The 18,948-nt window shown below is 34.1% G+C and overlaps 1 protein-coding gene across 1 annotated transcript in view; it reads left to right on the top strand.

Moving 5' to 3' along the window:
• The window catches only part of LOC119839803 (COUP transcription factor 2), an 81,224-nt gene extending 67,072 nt beyond the window's left edge, over positions 1–14,152 (top strand). The window contains exon 4 of the mRNA XM_038366244.1: positions 13,066–14,152. Coding sequence (XP_038222172.1) covers positions 13,066–13,340 — 275 coding nt within the window. The 3' untranslated portion in view covers positions 13,341–14,152. The remainder of the gene's footprint in view (positions 1–13,065) is intronic.
• Positions 14,153–18,948: the final 4,796 nt, after the last annotated feature.

Genomic DNA, 18,948 nt, shown 5'->3' with positions numbered 1-18,948 from the left:
TGCAACGCCATTACAAAGTTACGTCGTCAGTTCATTCGCGATGTGTCAGGAACGCATTCTTTGAACGGCCGAACTATATTAATACTTCATGAATAAAAAGCAAGCAAGTTCTCTCTTTTACAGCAAATATACAGAGAAAATTAAGATTTATAGTTGTTGTTTGAATCTAAAATGTGGGAGTTATTACCAGCCTATTTCATAATGTAAAAAAATTAACAAAACCATTTTGCAAAAAACAAATGAATTATGTTAAAAATTCATACACTTTGAAAACGACCTTAATCTTAATTCTATATTATTTACTATCTGTTCGCCCCGACTTCGCCCGTACATATATAGCCTATATAACTCAGCGAAATAGCAGCTTTCCAATGATAAAATAATTCATAAAATCGGTTCAATGGTTTTTGCTTGAAAACGTTACAAACGTACAAAAATTCCTTCCTCGTTACAACATTAGTGTAGATTGTATATAAGTGTTAATATTCCACGTTACTCTGTTACAGATATAGCCCAAATCCAATCCTATAAGCGTTTGTGTTAATCGATCCGTCAAATTAGGTTTCCATCGCTTTACTGCTGAGTATGGCGTCCTCACCCACTGCAGGGAATCTTTTATACTTTTTTTCACGGCTCCCGATTCCTCCCGATTTATGTCTTTCTATTAGCAATTTCTCGCTTTATCTGAAACACGGATTTGCTTTGTCAAATGTTGGTTGATTCAATTCTCTGTAGTAGTGTGTCTCCGCAGATTTTTAGTGTGTTCCATAATTTAAAAAGTATATATTAATTAATGTCCGTTGATGTTGAAATCAATAAAAATCGCTATTTATTTGTTTTCGTTGTTGGTCTTTATACTTCGAACTATTTTCTCTGTTGTGTCATTTTATAATTATATATATTCCTCATCTATTTGTTGCCTTTGATTTATATAATTTCTTTCATTAGTGTGTCGTCCCTGATAATATGTGTATATCTAACTTTCAATATTCTGAACAACCCAATCGTTCCTCGAAAGACGAATCTTTAAAAAATAGATTAACTTAATTCCACATACTCAAATTACCAACAATCCCACCAGTTCCAATAACACGCTTTATTAAAAAGAGAATACATTGAAAAAGCCGAGAGATTTGATTTATTAATTTGATAAAACTTCATCAGCCATAATGAGGGTGAAGCAAAGGGTCTAGTGTTACACGTCACAAAGCACTGTTCGAGCCCTTGGTCTTCATTGTCCTCCCCCCATGATTATCGATTATTATCAATTTATATGGGATTAGAGGTTTAATAGGTTATTAAAAATTCAATGTTTTGCTAATGCAGTGGACGTTAATTGGTGATTTTTTTTCTATACAATGTGTATGAAATAATAATCAAGTTAGAAAAATACTAGCTTCGCCGGTGAACGCTGTTCTGCATTACTCTTGTATATTTAGAGGATATGTAAAATATATGTTAGCCGATCCTCAGACCTATTCGATGTCTGTACGGTCCGATTTTTCATAAGCGTATGATAACTAATATTGTCACACGATAATATATATAAAGATATAATTGATACTGCACAAATCCATGTCAATATAATCTTAGGACTTTTGATTCAATTCAAATCCTACAAACAAACCAGCTAAAAAGAAACAATTCGGCCAACATCATTAACCATCCAATTTTTTCTTTCAATGTTTTAATAGAACAACAAAGCTATCGCTAATTGCTTATTGCTTGTTGCTACAACATCGCTGTATTAATGCTTAGATATTTAAAATGAAGTTCAAACCATCTATTTTGAAAGCATCAAGACGAGTTCACTCGTATAGCACACACATACAATGTATAGGAACAAAGAGAGAAAAACCTTTCAAATCCGTGCATATATCACGAGTCGACAATGGCTGGCCGATCCTGCGTGGCTTTTGATCTGAATTTTTTTCACTCCGTCCGTTCACTGGGCATTGTGCACCCGCGTTTTAGGGTTGATGGACGTTAATTTTGCAGCAAAAAAGACCTAACCCTACACTGCGGTACGAGTAAATAAAATATGAATAAATCATGGTAATTTTTTTACACATGATTTAGAAAATTTTAGAAAAATCTTTTTATTTGCAAGCAAACAACATTAATAATAATTTCTTCAATAAATATGTTATTTAATGTTCTCGGGTCAAAGAGAAAACTTGAAAGAATGTTAATCCAATTCATAAACAGTTCGTCGTATTTTTATGTAAATCATACATTTAACATTCGCTTGACCGACACTCATAACGCGATCAACTCAAATCTTAGCATTTATTTTAATTTCTAATATAATTTTAAACATTACAAACATTCCACCAAAAGCTGCCTCTGCTGGCATGCGTTTTAGCAATGTAACATAAGTATTTACATTATATATAAACTATTCTTAAATCTGAAATACAGTTATTATTGACTAACTAACTCGAGATCGAAACTTTAACCAGCGCCAGCACAAAATGAAACATGGGCAATGTTACATCGAGTTTCGAGTACTTGTTTAAACTTTAATATACCTATTCCCAAAGAACATAAACGAAACACAAATTAATGAATTCAATTCAACATTCCGTCATACATTCAAAACATCAATTTGCGAAACACAAAAGCGAAAAACCTCCACCTCACGAAGGTCTTCGACGATTAGGCGCGAGCGTGAAACGGCAAACACACTTGACCGCGTGGAATCTCTGAAACCTGCTCATCAGCAGTTAGGACAATACATGGAGTGCTGTCATCGGTGTCAAGCCGGCAATATCTGGCCCGACGCCATCGCACGTGATTAAACCCGATATAATGGGAGTCAGAGTGCAAAGTGCCCCTTTTGTTTGCCGTGTCTTTAACGATTTTCACTTTTTATACTTCACCGTATAATGGTTCCTTTGATTGTGCGATGGTTAATGTATGACAGACAGGTTTATCGGATGATTTCTATCATAATTGAATTAATATAGGTTTAGTTTCCTCTTAAATAAGTAAAGATTCTATTAGGTACCTATTTTACAGGAATTGTCTTTGTTAGAATAGTTAATATACTCATAAATACCATTAATATTTTATTTCTAATTACTAAATTTAGTCAAAAATAGAAAGTCAATTCACACGCTGCTAAAGACTCGTGGAAAACTGTCAAAAAAATCGTTTACAACACAATTTAATTAAATCTTCCATACTTTATACGTGACAATATTTTCGGCATATTTTAAAACCTATATTTGCTGGCTCGAGGTACGTCACTCAATGCCCTAGCTAGTGATGTGTTCATTCGTCAGAAAACCGCTCAAGGCTCACGCGAGATTAAAACTAAGATGTCTTATTGTTTTAAACGTATTGTGAAGGTACATGTGCTCCGAAAATAATGATATCTGTTTTGCAGTTTAATATACCTACTAGCTGTGACCCGCGGTTGAAACCGCGTAAGTCCGTATCCCGTAGGAATATCGGTATAAAAAGTGCCTGTGTTATTTCAGTTGTCCAGCTATCTACGAAGCAAAATAGTATTATTACTCACCAATAGATGTCAGGAAAAAAAACACACGAATATGACATTATTTCAGTTGTCCAGCTATCTACGAAGCAAAATAGTATTACTATTCACCAATAGATGTCAGGGAAAAAAAAACACGAATAAAACACGAATATGACATTTTCTAAAAAAAATTCCTAGCTAGATCGATTTATCGCCCTCGAAAACCCCTATATACTAAATTTCATGAAAATCGTTGGAGCCGATTCCGAGATCCCAATTATATATATATATATATATATATATATATACAAGAATTGCTCGTTTAAAGGTATAAGATAGATAGTCATTTTGATAATAGTTGTTTGCATTATTTTGATTTCCTTATTAAAGATGACGCAGCTCAAACATTGCTGAAAACATAAACTAACTTTACCAAATAGCTAGGTGAAATAAAAACAACCTAATTTAAACACATTACTCAGTTATTAAGTAGATTTTCCTATTAACCAATCTATTGTATGGAATTTATAAACATAAAATAACGTTAACATGATATGTGCTAAAGGAAAAACTAAATATCAACTAAACTTCTATGAGTTTAAAGTTTTACGTCGATATTGCCTCAGCCCGATTTTCGACTCTAGATTGAAAGTTGTAGAGTCGATATTTTATAAATTCATGCTCTTTAACGGGCTTTAAAGCGAAGATATTAATGATATCAGCTGCGTTCGTTAAAACACCCTTAGTTTATGAGATTTTGATAGGTTGGTAAGGCGCAATCGCATAGGACGACGTGACTTCTCTTCCTCAAACATATTTGTATTATAATGTATAAACAAATTAAATCTTTTAATAATATTTCGCTCTAAGAAGACAGATGGACGATAGAAATTGTTTTGTCATAAAAATTTGATTAAATTTATCATCATCAACATCAGCCCATATATATTCCCACTGCTGGGACACAGGCCTCCTATGAGGGTTCAGGCCATAATCCACCACGCTGGCCAAGTGCGGGTTGGCAGATGTCACATGCCGTCGAACTTTTAATTCTTGGACATGCCGGTTTCCTCACGATGTTTTTCTTCACCGTTTAAGCAGTGGTGATGTTATCTACATGCGCAGATAAATTGAAAAATCAATTTATTTCCTGCGCGCTCGCCCGGTCTCGAACCCCGACTTATCGATTTTGAAGTCCGCAGTCCTGACCACTGAGCTACCATTGCTTATTACTTATTAAATTGATTAAATTTATACTAACTCCTTTTCAATGATCGACTACTATGACTTGTATAAGCTTTCATTTGTTAAATCAATATAATTTATCAGAAAACATTTACGTTATTCTTAACGTTTTTCAAGACCCTTTATGAATTTAAGTATTTTATTTAATCCATTCTTTTTATACCTTAAACAATATTTTATTAACAGTAGAAGTCGCTAGCGCAAACTGCGCCTTAGAAAACTATATTTTCTCAGTGTTGCCATGCGACCACAGATTTACTTAGGCCCCGATAGCACTAGCGCAGATTAGACACCTATTTAAGTGCTAAGTGCTTGTTTATGTGTTAGATTATTTCGTTCTTATTCGTTAATTATGAGAGAAGATTGTGCCGAGATATACGAGGCGCGACTCTATTCAGTTATTTGTTTTATACGGACAGTCTGTGAGGAAAACCCTTTTTAATTTAAAAATATGAGATGTAGATATAATGTAAAAATTAATAATAACTGAACTAGTACTTATGGTTCAATATGTAGGTAATTTAACATAATAAAAACACTATCCTAAATAAAACTATTTTACTTATTAAAATTCATAATACACTAACTACTAATACTTATTCAGTTCGCCGCTTGTAGAATCGTAGTAACATTCGACAAAAATACGTAGCTCAGTTGCCCGCTATGACATAAAAAAGTAACCACAACCTCTCCCAATTTGTGTTAAAAATAGAATCGAGAAAAACAGCATCGAAAAATAAAAATTACGCCACTATGACACCTTGTTATAATACTGGAGAACCTAAATCGATTGTCCATACATCAATAAGGAACTACACGAGCGCTATCGCACAACACAGTTCTAGGCATCAGTTTAGATCAGATACAGAAGCCGCACCTGAACTCTGGACACTATCTGCCACCGCTGACACGTCTGACACGTCTGACACGTCTGACACCGGTTGACACAATTGACACCGCTCGCCGACACTCTGACCTACTTCGAACGTTGTCCTTTTGTGCGATAAAACGATTGTTTGACACGACTCTTGTGTTTGGTTGCTTTTTAATAATGATCACTGGATCTTTCAACTAATTAAAAACGTTGTTTGAATATATTAATTTAGAATTACCTTGATGATATGAAAAACCTAAAATAAAACATTTTCAACCCAATTTTAATTTATTAAAACACATATAGTATTTTTAATACAATTTACATTTACTTTTAAACTCAAACAAATAGTATATAAGTATCAAAATATTCTATATATTTGAGACACAGTCTTGTCTGACAATTTACTGGATATTAGGTAGATACATCATATATCAAATGTACGAAACGTTGTTGCATTAATTTTGCGGTTTTTTACATGATTAAGATGTTAAGACGGTAGCGAGCCGCGGGTGAGGCCATAAACATACGACAGTCGCCACCCGCCGTGTTGTTTATGTCGCGATCGGATCGGATACGTGTCGTGCTTGTGAACACGCTTCTAACTTATGATTGGATTATATCGAAATTCGAAATACCAGCGCCAAAAACTTAAAAACCTGCAAAAATTAAATGTAGTTTAAACGTCTAGAAATAAATAACAATTTTATACATTCTCTATTTTTAATGTCTTATCAATTAAATGGACAATAAAAAACACGTCTATAATAATTGTGAAGCTGCAATTTTGGCTTTTATCCAAATAAATCAATATCCGATGGCGGTTTACAAAAAAAACCTGTAGGCACGTGTCATTTCTGACGTTAACACCCGAAGACCCGCGGTCAGATCACAAAAAACCATTATGCTAACAAAACCTATTTACAAATATTCGTGCGCCCGCCCACTCAAAAGGTGTTTATTTAAAAATTTCGCTACACAATACAGATGCCATCTTTTTTTTCCTTTTCGCGCCATTTAATGCTATTTGGGACCATTAGAACGTACCTTTGCAACTGTCAATGTCAAATGTCAAACAAAAGTAGGTCCTGCGTCCTTGGTCTTAACGTTCGTTGACACATTCAGCATTTTCGTATCAAATTTTTTTATGAATCGCTCCGCTTTTTGTAAACACGTGTTTATGGGATGCAATTTGAGGCTATTCATTCTATTTTCGAATTCCGTTCAAATTTATTATTTTTCAATGTTGTCACAGATAATTTATATTTATAGGTTTAGATCTGTGCGAAGTTATGGCGGGAATGAATTACTTAGAACTGTCTAGTATGGTATTATGTTATCTGTGGTACTGCGATTCTGTGTTTAATCGTAAAACCATTGAAATCAGTTATAACATTGAACTACGTCTTAAAGTTTGAACAATAGAAAACGCGTACTGCCCAAATGTAAAGCACACGAACATGAGTAAACATCTCAGATCTCGATAAGCGAAGGGTGTAGATTGGAATCGCGGTGACAAACACCGGGGACCATTGTGGGTGCTAAATTTGTTTCGCCATTTCCGATCTCCTTACGAGATTATTTTACAGAAAAGGCGCCATTGTTGGTAACCGGGACGGTACATGGTGTTCTAAATTGTGTATTATCGTAAGTTTGGGTGCTCCCCTGGCGAAGAACAGATTCGACCTAATTTATGAATTTTATGCTTATAACAGTTGGAATGTAATTGGGTAATATTGAGATTTTAAAATAAAAAGTCGCTCTGACTCAGCTTAACGTCATAAACTTCCTGCATTATAGATAAATGTATTATCAATAGCACACGTACATTAAAGAGCAAACATCTATTGCATTATTTAATTTAAAACGTCACAATTAAAAACTTCGTAACACCCCTGTATAAACTTATATTTTCAAATCTCGAATATTTACGCGTCAGTTATAATAAGATTCGGTCGAAAAAAGTTCCATTATGTCCACAGACTATTGTACGGTAATGCTCTATTCTCTATGATCCAACTACGCAAACATCTGCTGTACGCCTACAACCTTTTGTATCTTTATGGACTCTTGTTTATGCTATTTGTTATTATCTGTGTGTGATGAGATCAGTGATTTATGTTACGAAATCGACGAGTCCCAAATACTTGGTACTTACTACTGATAAACGATCATGGCCTTGTACCTATAGAGATTAGCTTAGTATTTTACTTGTGGGTAAAGAATATGTTTAATCCCATCAATTTAGGTATTATTTGAGAGAAATCCACATACATAAAGTTTTAAGCGTGATTGATAGTTATATGTAATCACGAATAATATATGTTTGTCTTTCTCTAAACTTTGTCTATAATACGGATAAGCAAAACACTATTTTTTTAAACCATAACATCAATCAATAGCTGATTCCTATCAATGATAACACATCTAAAAGTCCTTTAAAACCTAACTATAATTCCACAATCCTTTGCGTTAAACTAAAGCATATAAAACCCCGAATCAACACCCGCATACACCATTTAATAAGTGACAATTATTATATTTTATATAAATTAAATACATGTCCTATGAATGGAGGCATATATGCGGGCTTCGAATGATTCCGATCACCCTTTCAATGGTTTAATAGTTCGTAATGAGATGATACGTCACGGTTAATGACATGGGGAAATCAATTCAATAGTCTTCGATAGTGTTTGGGGGTGAATTGTTACTTGTTGATGTCAAATGATGAGCGGCTTCAAGATTCAGGTTTGTTTAAAAAATAATATAGTAGCAGAAAAGTATTTAGTATTGTAATATGGTTCAGGAAAGTTGTAAATACGCATCGTGTAGGAACAATCATATTAATTGTAAATTTATTTATTCCTTTCATGTGTCATACATATTGGTAGAGTGCGATTATTTAAATAACGTCATTTTTATAAGTAATCTGGAACATTTTAGGCAAGTCAAGAAAAGAGAGAGCTATATAGCTGTAATATTTGGTATGCTTAAGGGGAATCAAAAGCAGCTACTAAGTACTAAATATTCTTTTTTTTTTCTTTTAAAAATTGCTGAATGAAGTTCATTACATTTTTTGTCATTTAACAATTGCGAAACGAGTAAATTTTACGTATAAAGTTACGAAAGACTTCAGAACTTTTGTTTAAGTCAGAATACAGTATGAAGAGAAAGCAGAATGGAGGTGTCATCATGAATTACTTTTAATTACTCACAGATAAACGCCAATTATGACGTCATTCCAAATTTGAAATTCGAAAAAAATCAAATGCCTCCTTTAGTAACCGTCAATGCGGCGCCACGCGCGCACGCATACGGCATAGGCATTCATTACTGCAATGGAACATTGATTTAACGGGTCAAATCTGTTGACACTACCATCAATACTATTTAAGCTATGTTACCCCAACCTAACTGATTCATTATAAAACTATCTGATATCGAATGCTGACGTCATGCATTTTATCAGAACTATAATATCGCAGCATAGTCAACGACGAACATCTTATAAATATTTTGCAATAAAGATACGCAATGCTGAATTTTTAGCAACACGCGAAATAATCACAGTACATCTTATTAGTTATTACGTATATAACAATACTTCTTTATGCTAAACATTGGCCTCTTCCTGACATTACGTGGCATTTTCAGTGCCAACCAAGGAATCTTATTTTTAGTTGCATAGCTTGCTTACAGTTTAAAATAGTAGATAAATTAAATAGTATTCTACTGCTATTTTTATTTCTTAGTAAACATAATTTATCCCACACTTCATTATTAAAAGTGACCATTTATGTTATCAACGAAATTGGTTTCCGAGACGTAATTAAGTGTTAAAAGGGATTCCTTTAATATTTTAACGTTGGAATGTGTTTAAACTATGTATTTAAATATAATTACACATAAATTAATCGGAACATAACCACTTAATTATTATATACAATATGTAATAATTGAACTCGTATGAATTGAGAATTAATAAAATATTAAAAACTCTTGCGCAATAAGTTCACAGAAAACATTAAATGAATGAAACGAATTTCATTCAACCCGTCTCGCGCATCGCGGGGTCATCGGAGCCCATGTTTACCGAACAACCGCTGGGTCGTATCAATTAAACTATATTACATTGTTACAATGACGAACGCTGGGTTAATTGCTATTGGGATGTCTCCTCGTGATCTTTGTGACCAAAGATCAGGATTATTTGTCGTACACCTTTTCATTACTTCCTTGGAAGATAATTACTGACTTATATTCGTGATGTAACACTCATTAAGCATCGCTTGTTCTATGGAATTTTCATTTACGTATTTGAAAATCGAATATACTTTTAAATATTTCCTTTAACGGCAATCTTATCTCAAATTTTATTTAAAGGTTCATGTTTAAGAGGTACCCTTTTGATTTTAATAACAACACTTGTATTACCTAGTATCTTGTATATTGTACAGTATTACTAAAGCCTTAGCCGCGTTTTACGTCTTACTACTTCACATTATGTAGATTTTTAATCTTCATTCATGACATTTCTCACTTGTCCCCAAATGAACGTTTCGATTACAGCCAAGTCTCCGCTTCCTCGCGTGGTATTGTAAGTTCAACTGCGTAATACGCATCAATTATAACGTTTTATCACGGACATCTGTCGCTGTGAACGAACAATTAATGGAAGTTAGTTCAATTGGCCTTACGTCACCCACCAAGGAGGCGGGACAGGAATTAAAATTGATAGCGGTCATCTAGTTATAAAAATCTAGGACAGCTTAATTGTGACGTGACTATTCCAATCATAAATGTTAATTTTCAAATTACCTTGATTGTCACTATGAGGGAAAAGCGAGGGAAAGGGAGAAAAACGAGCTCGGAATTGTCCCTCTTAGTATACCAATCCGACGGTACACTTTCCTTTATGTTAAGAATTTATCCCGACTATTTATTTATCTCAAGTGAAGTGATTAATGAACTCACTAACATATAACAATATCGATATTTAGAATGATTGGAATTGATTTGTTTATTTCATCAATGGCTATATACTATCCTACTTACCAATAATATCACACAAAATACTATAAAGATTGGCCTTATTACAATGTAAGCATGCATCATAGCACAATCCATTTATCAAATCATCCTATCAAGGAGAGCAGATGGCCTAGTACCGTAATTAATATTCGTGTCGAAATACTCTTCTCAAGTGGGTTAATTTTTTAATAACACCTAGCAACTGTACTGTCAGTTTTAATTTTTATAATGGTCACTATGCGCATGTATATTAACGTACAAAAAACATTAATTTCAATTAGATGTTACAATTACGAAGTTTACAGTTTTTTAACAGAGCATTAAAATAAACGATCTTTCATATAAAGTAATATTTTTTGTTTATTTACATACATCATTCCGTACTTTTCCAATTATTCGTAGTAAGTTTAATCTTTAGGAAATTCTAGATGCGCCCCGCGGTTTCACCCGCGTAAGTCCGTATCCCGTAGGAATATCTGGATAAAAAGTAGCCTTTATGTTATTCCAGTGTTGTCCACCTATCTACGTACCAAATTTCATTGCAATCGGTTCTGTATTTTTTGCGTAAAAGAGCAACAAACACACACACATCCTTACAAACTTTCGCATTTATGATATTAGTAGGATGAGCTGCATTGATTATAAGTGACAAATGTTTGATAAACGTCTCCGCTGCTACGTGACGTCCCAACACAACCTCGCGAAACGGCCATCACACACAGCAATCACATTCCAGAGCAATTCTCATCAACGACGCACTCAAGTAGACATCTGCTCGCTATCCTAATGACCCCTTTGTTTACCGCGTCATTTCTTCCTTCTGTGTAACAATAAAAAATATTAATGTTTCATCCACTAGGTACGTCGGCCAAATGTACCGCGCTGGGGTCGTAATCGCATTAAGACGGTCTGCGACCGTTCACGGGTTATTATCTTTATACGTTTTTATTTCGGGGGCTGAATAACGGAAAGGATTAATGTTGATTCGCATTTCCTTGAGATATTTTTGAATCGTTAAGGTATTAATAAATCATGCGAAATGTATTTCACGCGTTCAAATGTTCTGTAAGGGAATTGCTTTTAGCTCGGCTTCTGTTTTACGATAGATGAAATGACTGACTTCATTTATTTTTAGCGAGAAAATTGCTCTCATTTTATTGACAGGCGTATGCGTAAATACCTATTTCATTTGTTGATGTTTAATCGAAGTTCTCATAAAACACATTGATTTTAACACCACGCTGTCATGTAGTAATTTAATAGCAACTAGAAATCACAAACAGTAATTTATCATAACCATAACATCATTTAGCATCTAACGATATGTTTATGCGTTTGTGTAATAAACCTTTATGGCTTCCACAACAATCAAACATGTCGCTGCGTTGTTTTCTCTATTACAAATTAAGCAAGAATAACGACATTTACGAAGGTGCTAGCTACTCTGTTAAATTGACACGTAACTGCTAATAACTCATTAGGCTGCTATAACAATACTTTACTACCTCTTGTATGTTATCCACCTATGTGTAAGAGCTGTATAATACAAAAACACGAGGACAGGCTGTGTAGAAATTCATGATGTAAATAACATAATGTAAAAAGGTGGGGAAGCTGGTATTTAATAGTTTTATGCTGGTTGATGATTTAGCTGTTCGCATGTTTCGTTGCGAATTGATTATATAAAAACAGTATTTAATTTTCTGATTTTCTTTGGGCTAGAGGCTTAAAATCAATAAATAACCTTGAATATAGCATAGACATTGCAAACGTAAACAACTGATGAATTGCAGTTTTCATTATACGTTAAACAGTTAAAAGGTTTCGCATAACATTGTCTTTTATAATATCCGTTATATCAAACACAAATAAACAATACTTAATGTACCGAAAATTCATATAATCGACCTTTTTGCGGCTTAATGGCGCTGTACAATACATTTTTATTTTCATTGGATCGTAATGGGCAATGGGACTTGAGAAATTTAAATTTAGAATATTGGCTTAATATTTTTAGCTTTTAATATATTGTAATGATATTATCTGAAGGCTTCCATAAGCGTATAAATATCCGCTTAATTTCGCGCCACTTTAAAGAATTATATAACGTAGTTAATATAACACGATTAACGTAATCTAAGCGATATAGCGATATACTCCATCCACTCCGCATCGAGAATAAAACAACGGGCGTTTTCATTAACTCATCAGTCATGAAATAAACTATGAATATTTCAATATCATCTACCTTTTTGAATCTAAAACATGTGTATTTTATTCATGAGTACTTTATGGACTGAAGAGTGAATATCGCTAAGTTTGAATTGGTATACCCATAAAGTCAAAGTGAAGACGACAATACTGAAACCCCAGATAACCATATAATATTGTATTTACTTTATTAACAGAGGTTTTTGGATTATTACAGATGCCTGCGGGCTGTCCGACGTGCCACACATAGAGAGCCTTCAAGAGAAATCCCAATGCGCTCTCGAAGAATATTGCAGAAGTCAGTACCCGAACCAGCCCACTCGGTTCGGGAAGCTGCTCCTGCGGCTGCCCTCCCTCAGGACCGTCAGCTCCCAAGTCATAGAGCAACTGTTCTTCGTCCGGCTAGTCGGTAAGACGCCCATCGAGACCCTGATCCGCGACATGCTCCTCTCCGGCAGTTCGTTCTCCTGGCCCTACATGGCGACCATGTGACATACGATGTGGCGTCAGCTAGCGGCAGCATGATCCACGCCCTACAGCTTCCCGTACCTGCCGAGTCAGCGGCTCGACCTGCGGTACCGGGAGGCTCCTGAAGACGCCGTGACGTCGTCCAGCGAGGTCCCAGAACAAGAAGACTTCTTCAGGAACAGGGAAGCCGATAGAGCCGACCCCTGTCCCACTTTCGATCCGATTTCCGCGTTCTACCCCCCCAAAACGGAGGATGATGCGCAAAAAGCTCAAAAAACACTAACCATCGATAGTCTATTGAACGTCAGAAGTGATGCGTGTACGCAAAACTCTAAATAGGTTACTCCGGGGTCAGTAGCGTGTTAGTTCAAGTTTTGTTCCTCTGTAATATATTTAGGCTAGATATTTAATGTGTAAATACAAATTCTATTATTGTAAATTTATGTATATTTATAAATAAGGTACTAGTGGAGTGTTTTCTACGGTGTTCAGCTATGGATGCTATGTAAAGATTTACAGATTTTTTTATTATAGATACATTGTTTTGAATATATTTCATCTGTCTTAATCGAGGATTGACAGGCAATAATTGTGCAATTAAGTGGTTTCTATCTTTAAGAAACAATTGAATATGTTTTGAAAAATGTGTCGGTTCATTATTATGGTATGTCTATACAGGTCTACACCGTAAGCTTCAATGTTCAAGAAGTAATAAACTATTCTAGTGTCTGATAGTGAAAAAACAGCATTAAATGTAACGTTTTCACGATTTTTGTCACAATGTCGTAATATGATAGGACTTCAATTATAATTATATATTTGTTGTTTAACTTGAACGTTAGTATTTTATAAATGTTAGACCTGTATAGGCATTATTTATATAATAAATCAAACTTTTCTTTAAATAGGCATTATTTATATAATAAATCAAACTTTTCTTTTTATTTAATGGTGCTTTCTTATAAATGTACAAAAGTAATTCCGAAACGCATTTACGGTATTTCCTAATAATCGTATAGGTCTATTTGAAATGTTTTTTATTATTCGTATTGTTTTATATTTTTGTACTTCATAATTATTTAATAGATATTGTATGATTTTATATTCTTAGTTCGATAATGCGTGTTTAGTACATTTTATTATGTTTATTTATACAGGGTTGTAACTCATATACATTAGGGATGACATATTTTTGTCAGTCGATAATTTTTGGAAATAAAAATAAAACAATTGTATTGAAGTGGATAAGCGTTGTTTGAAGAGCATTTTGTTGTATGCGTAGTGATATTCCAAGACCAATTTTATATTTTGCTACTTAAGATTGAACTGTCAAATGGGGATATTATAAAGGTACTTTCGCCTGTTTGTTAAGAACAGATCAATGAAATTAAAAAAAAAAATTGTCTGCATATTATAGATATATATTCAGGTTTTTTTAAATTATCAGAAATAATTTTGTTACTTGCATTGTTCTGCGTAATACAAGAACAACCAAATTATTAAATACAATATATTTTATTTTAACTAAACATTATCCAACAATATCGAAAAAAAAACAAAATCAGAATGCTCTCCATCCATTGCGGCTCTCTCCTGCCAAACTAAAATGTATATTGATAACAAGAAACAATGTATGTATCGCAATAATTGTACAGATGTATGTAGACGTGTGTGCGTGAGTAAGGAGTTGTACAAAGGCATATTGACGAATAAAACATGTCTTTACAATATATATTTTTTATTTTGATATCATTCTCAGTATAAAACATAAATAAGTATGAATCGTATATTATTATTGTGAGATAAAGACCCTTAAAAGAGCTTATAGACATCATTTTCAATATAAAACTTAAATAAATATTCATACATATTTTTCTATTGGTAGCAGTCTCGTTTTTATAAAGGACATAAATATCTATCGACTTTTGGATCCAATCCCTTTAAGGATAGCATCACCTGTAAATAATAAATAAAAGTATTAATGTGTGAGATAAATTTTTTTTTTGATCAATTCTTCAATTTCAATCCAAAATAATAGAACACATAAATTATTAAGGCCATTTTTCCAATTGATTTAAAAACAGAGAAGCTTATCAATTCGACTTTGTTTTTACACAGTCATAACTCTTTACTGGGTGAACCGATTTTTGTTTGAAAGTTGTTGCCTGCCATGTGGTCCCATTGAATGGTCTAGTTCTGGCAAGTTGAAATTGGTTTAGTTATATTTTAATTTATCGGAAATCTTAAAATAAATTAATACAGTGTTCGCCAGATCACTGAGATGGAATTATTACGAAATCTGCTTAATCATTAAAAACACAATAAATAGGTGCCATAAATACATTACCTAATAGAGAATACTGTATGTAGGGTATGAATTCGTTAATAAATGTCATACAAAAATATAATAAAACCCATTAACGTCACAAATGAAATCGCTTCTTATTTCACATCATCTTAATATATATAAATCTCCTGTCACAATGTTTGTCCTCAATGGACTCCTAAACCACTAAACTGATTATAATAAAATTCGCACACCATGTGCGGCTCGATCCAACTTGAGAGATATATAATATTATTTTTATTACGATAAAAGGCTACCCGGGCGGAGCCGGGGCGTGCAGCTAGTATGACAATCAAAATAAACAAACGTAAGAACTCCATCAAAGACGAAAAATAAATTTCCAACAAATTTATAAGACGAAAAAAGCATAGAATATTATATTTAAACATAGCGTGTAACGTAAACACAAATCAACTTGACCCTAGGCGTTCATCACACATCGTAATCGATATGAAATCGATTAAACATCGAGTAAACGAGCGGTATCGATTGCAGTAGCTGTCGTATGGATAAGGCTCACGCGATGCAATCTTATACGCTGGCTACTGTTGACTTGGGTTGCATGTATCGATTCTCAATCGAATAAACATCGGAAATAATCGAATTCATCACTAATAAGTATTTTTGTTGTATGTCCATGGATAAACTGAAGGGAAAACAAAGTTGTTGTCTTGAAACGAACTTCCCTAAATGATTATAATTGTAGAAGACTGCAGATTTCTTTAAGTCAGACAACGACATCTACGCTTCAAAGTTCAAAGGGTTGCCTTGTAGAGAATAGAGATACAGTTTGCTTTTCATTATCTTATTAGTAATAATATCATTTTCATTTAATTTCAAAGTTCAAAGGCCCAAGCACAACAATGCCCACAAAGATTCACAATATACACATAGTATTCTAGAATAACAATCAACAACAAATTTATGCAAACAGAAGTAAAAGATTGTTGAATACGCATTGTATTGTATTCTATCTGTGTAACCATCAACTATAATATAGTTATTACTGACGCTTCTAGCTCGAAATCTATAACATCCTACTATCCTACTAATATTATAAATGCGAAAGTTTGTAAAGATGTGTGTGTTTGTTGCTCTTTCATGCAAAAACTACTGAACCGATTGCAATGAAATTTGGTTCGTAGATAGCTGAACAACTGGAATACATATAGGCAACTATTAACCCGATATTCCTACGGGATACGGACTTAACCGCGGGTGAAACCGCGGGGCGCAGCTAGTTCTAAATATGGCCATTACACGCAGGTGACACGTCAGGATAGGTGACCAACTGGCGGTCACGCATTTCGCTTCTTTTGCAGCAAACCATTATTAAATGGCGGAAACTCTGTCCGACAGTCGGGGTTGAATTGTGACAGGATACTGGTTTTTTAATAATAAATTGTAACACTGTTTCCTAGTTGCATCATTTGTTCTTTCATCGAAATCAGTGGTGGAACCATTGACCATGATTTAATACTTATTTGAACTCCACATAAATACGATTCTAGCATATCAAGATAGAAAGATAGGGATAGAATATATGTTATTCCAGGTGTCCAGCTGTCTACGTACCAAATTTCATTGTAATTGGTTCAGTAGTTTTTGCGCGAAAGAGCAACAAACACACACACGCATCCTTACAAACTTTCGCATATATAATATTAGTAGGATATAGAACAAAACAAGGCGTTTAAATAGTGACAGGAGACGTCTAAAAACAGGGTAAGCCACGTATAAAACACATTGTATAAGTATACCTATCTTGAAGCAATTGTGACTCACAGGGAAAACCTTAAAAACGAAAGAAAAGGGAAAGGATAAGCTTAGTTCTCATGTTTCTTGAGTTCATCAATAATTAAAATTTAAAAGGTATCTGTATTGATATGTAAAATTAAATATTTATCTTTATCTTCTGTCTAGCTTCACATGCAGTAAATAGATTAACTGTAATCGCTAGAACTTGGCTATATAAAGCTAATAAAACTTTTACCTTAACGTTAACCCTACTGGTTTAAACTTTCAAATTCAGTTGTTGGATATAACTTACTTTATTTAAATATTGATAGCAATTCCTCTATTAATTTAAATAAATACACTACAAATTACAAACATCCATTTTTCAACAACTGGAAAAGGGATCGAACGAACATAACAATCTATATACCATAGTTCCTGTTAATCCTCATCCGTCAGGATTTCCCCGTAGCGCCTCGATCGTAACTGAAATACAGTAATTTTAGGTAAAGGGCGTTGGGCGTGGAAAAGGTCGCCCAATGGGGTCGGAGGTCGCGACCTTTCACAAATAATAATGCGGTACAGCCTTAGCGAACCGCGCAAGCCCGGCTAACGATTGATTCGAGGGTTTACCCTGGAAAGTGAGGCTAGGTATACTGAGCTAGGCAATGTACGTGAAGTTATAGCTGCGTCTCATGTTGTAATTAATGGTTGTTCAATTTGGTTGGCTAGTGTAAGCAAATGTAATATATACTAGGTTTCTATTTGAAGATTCTAAGGGTAACTTTATTTTTACTTATGTTTTAATTAATCTATATATGTTTTTTTTTTGAACAGACACGACGTTCCCTAAAATAGGAGAGGTCCTCTATTCGACTATTTGTTGTGTTACTCTAAGCCGTAGTTTTTCAACCAATGGACATGATTGGTTGAAAAACTACGGTTGGACTCTGTTGGTAAGATTTCTTCTGGAAAAATGTGTCGTGTGCTTCTACACGATATATGATAATGCGAAACATTCGAGAGAGCTCTTCTACGGAAAAATTTGTTAGGCCTCGGTTCCGCGACTATTTAATAAACTAGTATATACAATATGCTATATATGTACAATTTTACAAAAATGTAGAAAACACGGCTATATTTACCGTAAATAAAAAGGACATACGTCACTGCTATATAGCTAACTAGAGGTTCGCCCTGGCTTCGCCTGTGATATATGTATAGCCTATAGCCTTCCTCAATAAATGGGCTATCTAACACTGAAACAATTTTTCAAATCGGACCAGTAGTTCCTGAAATTAGCGCTTTCAAACAAACAAACAAGCAAACTCTTCAGCTTTATAATATTAGTATAGATTATATACATCAAGTTATATAAACAGTTTGTTTGTATTAACTTAACATCGACACATGGCAAGATGGAGGCAAAAATTAGTACAGCTATTCCAACGCATTGTGATGTTTGGAGATGCGGCTGATAAGACGGACAGACGGACGTCTACTAAACGCCACGCTTGTATAAATGTTCACCTGGGGACAGAGAAAGGA

The sequence above is a fragment of the Zerene cesonia genome, chromosome 4, assembly GCF_012273895.1.
Source record: "Zerene cesonia ecotype Mississippi chromosome 4, Zerene_cesonia_1.1, whole genome shotgun sequence".
NCBI classification, from domain to species: domain Eukaryota; kingdom Metazoa; phylum Arthropoda; class Insecta; order Lepidoptera; family Pieridae; genus Zerene; species Zerene cesonia.
This window is presented reverse-complemented; position numbering and strand designations above follow the sequence as displayed.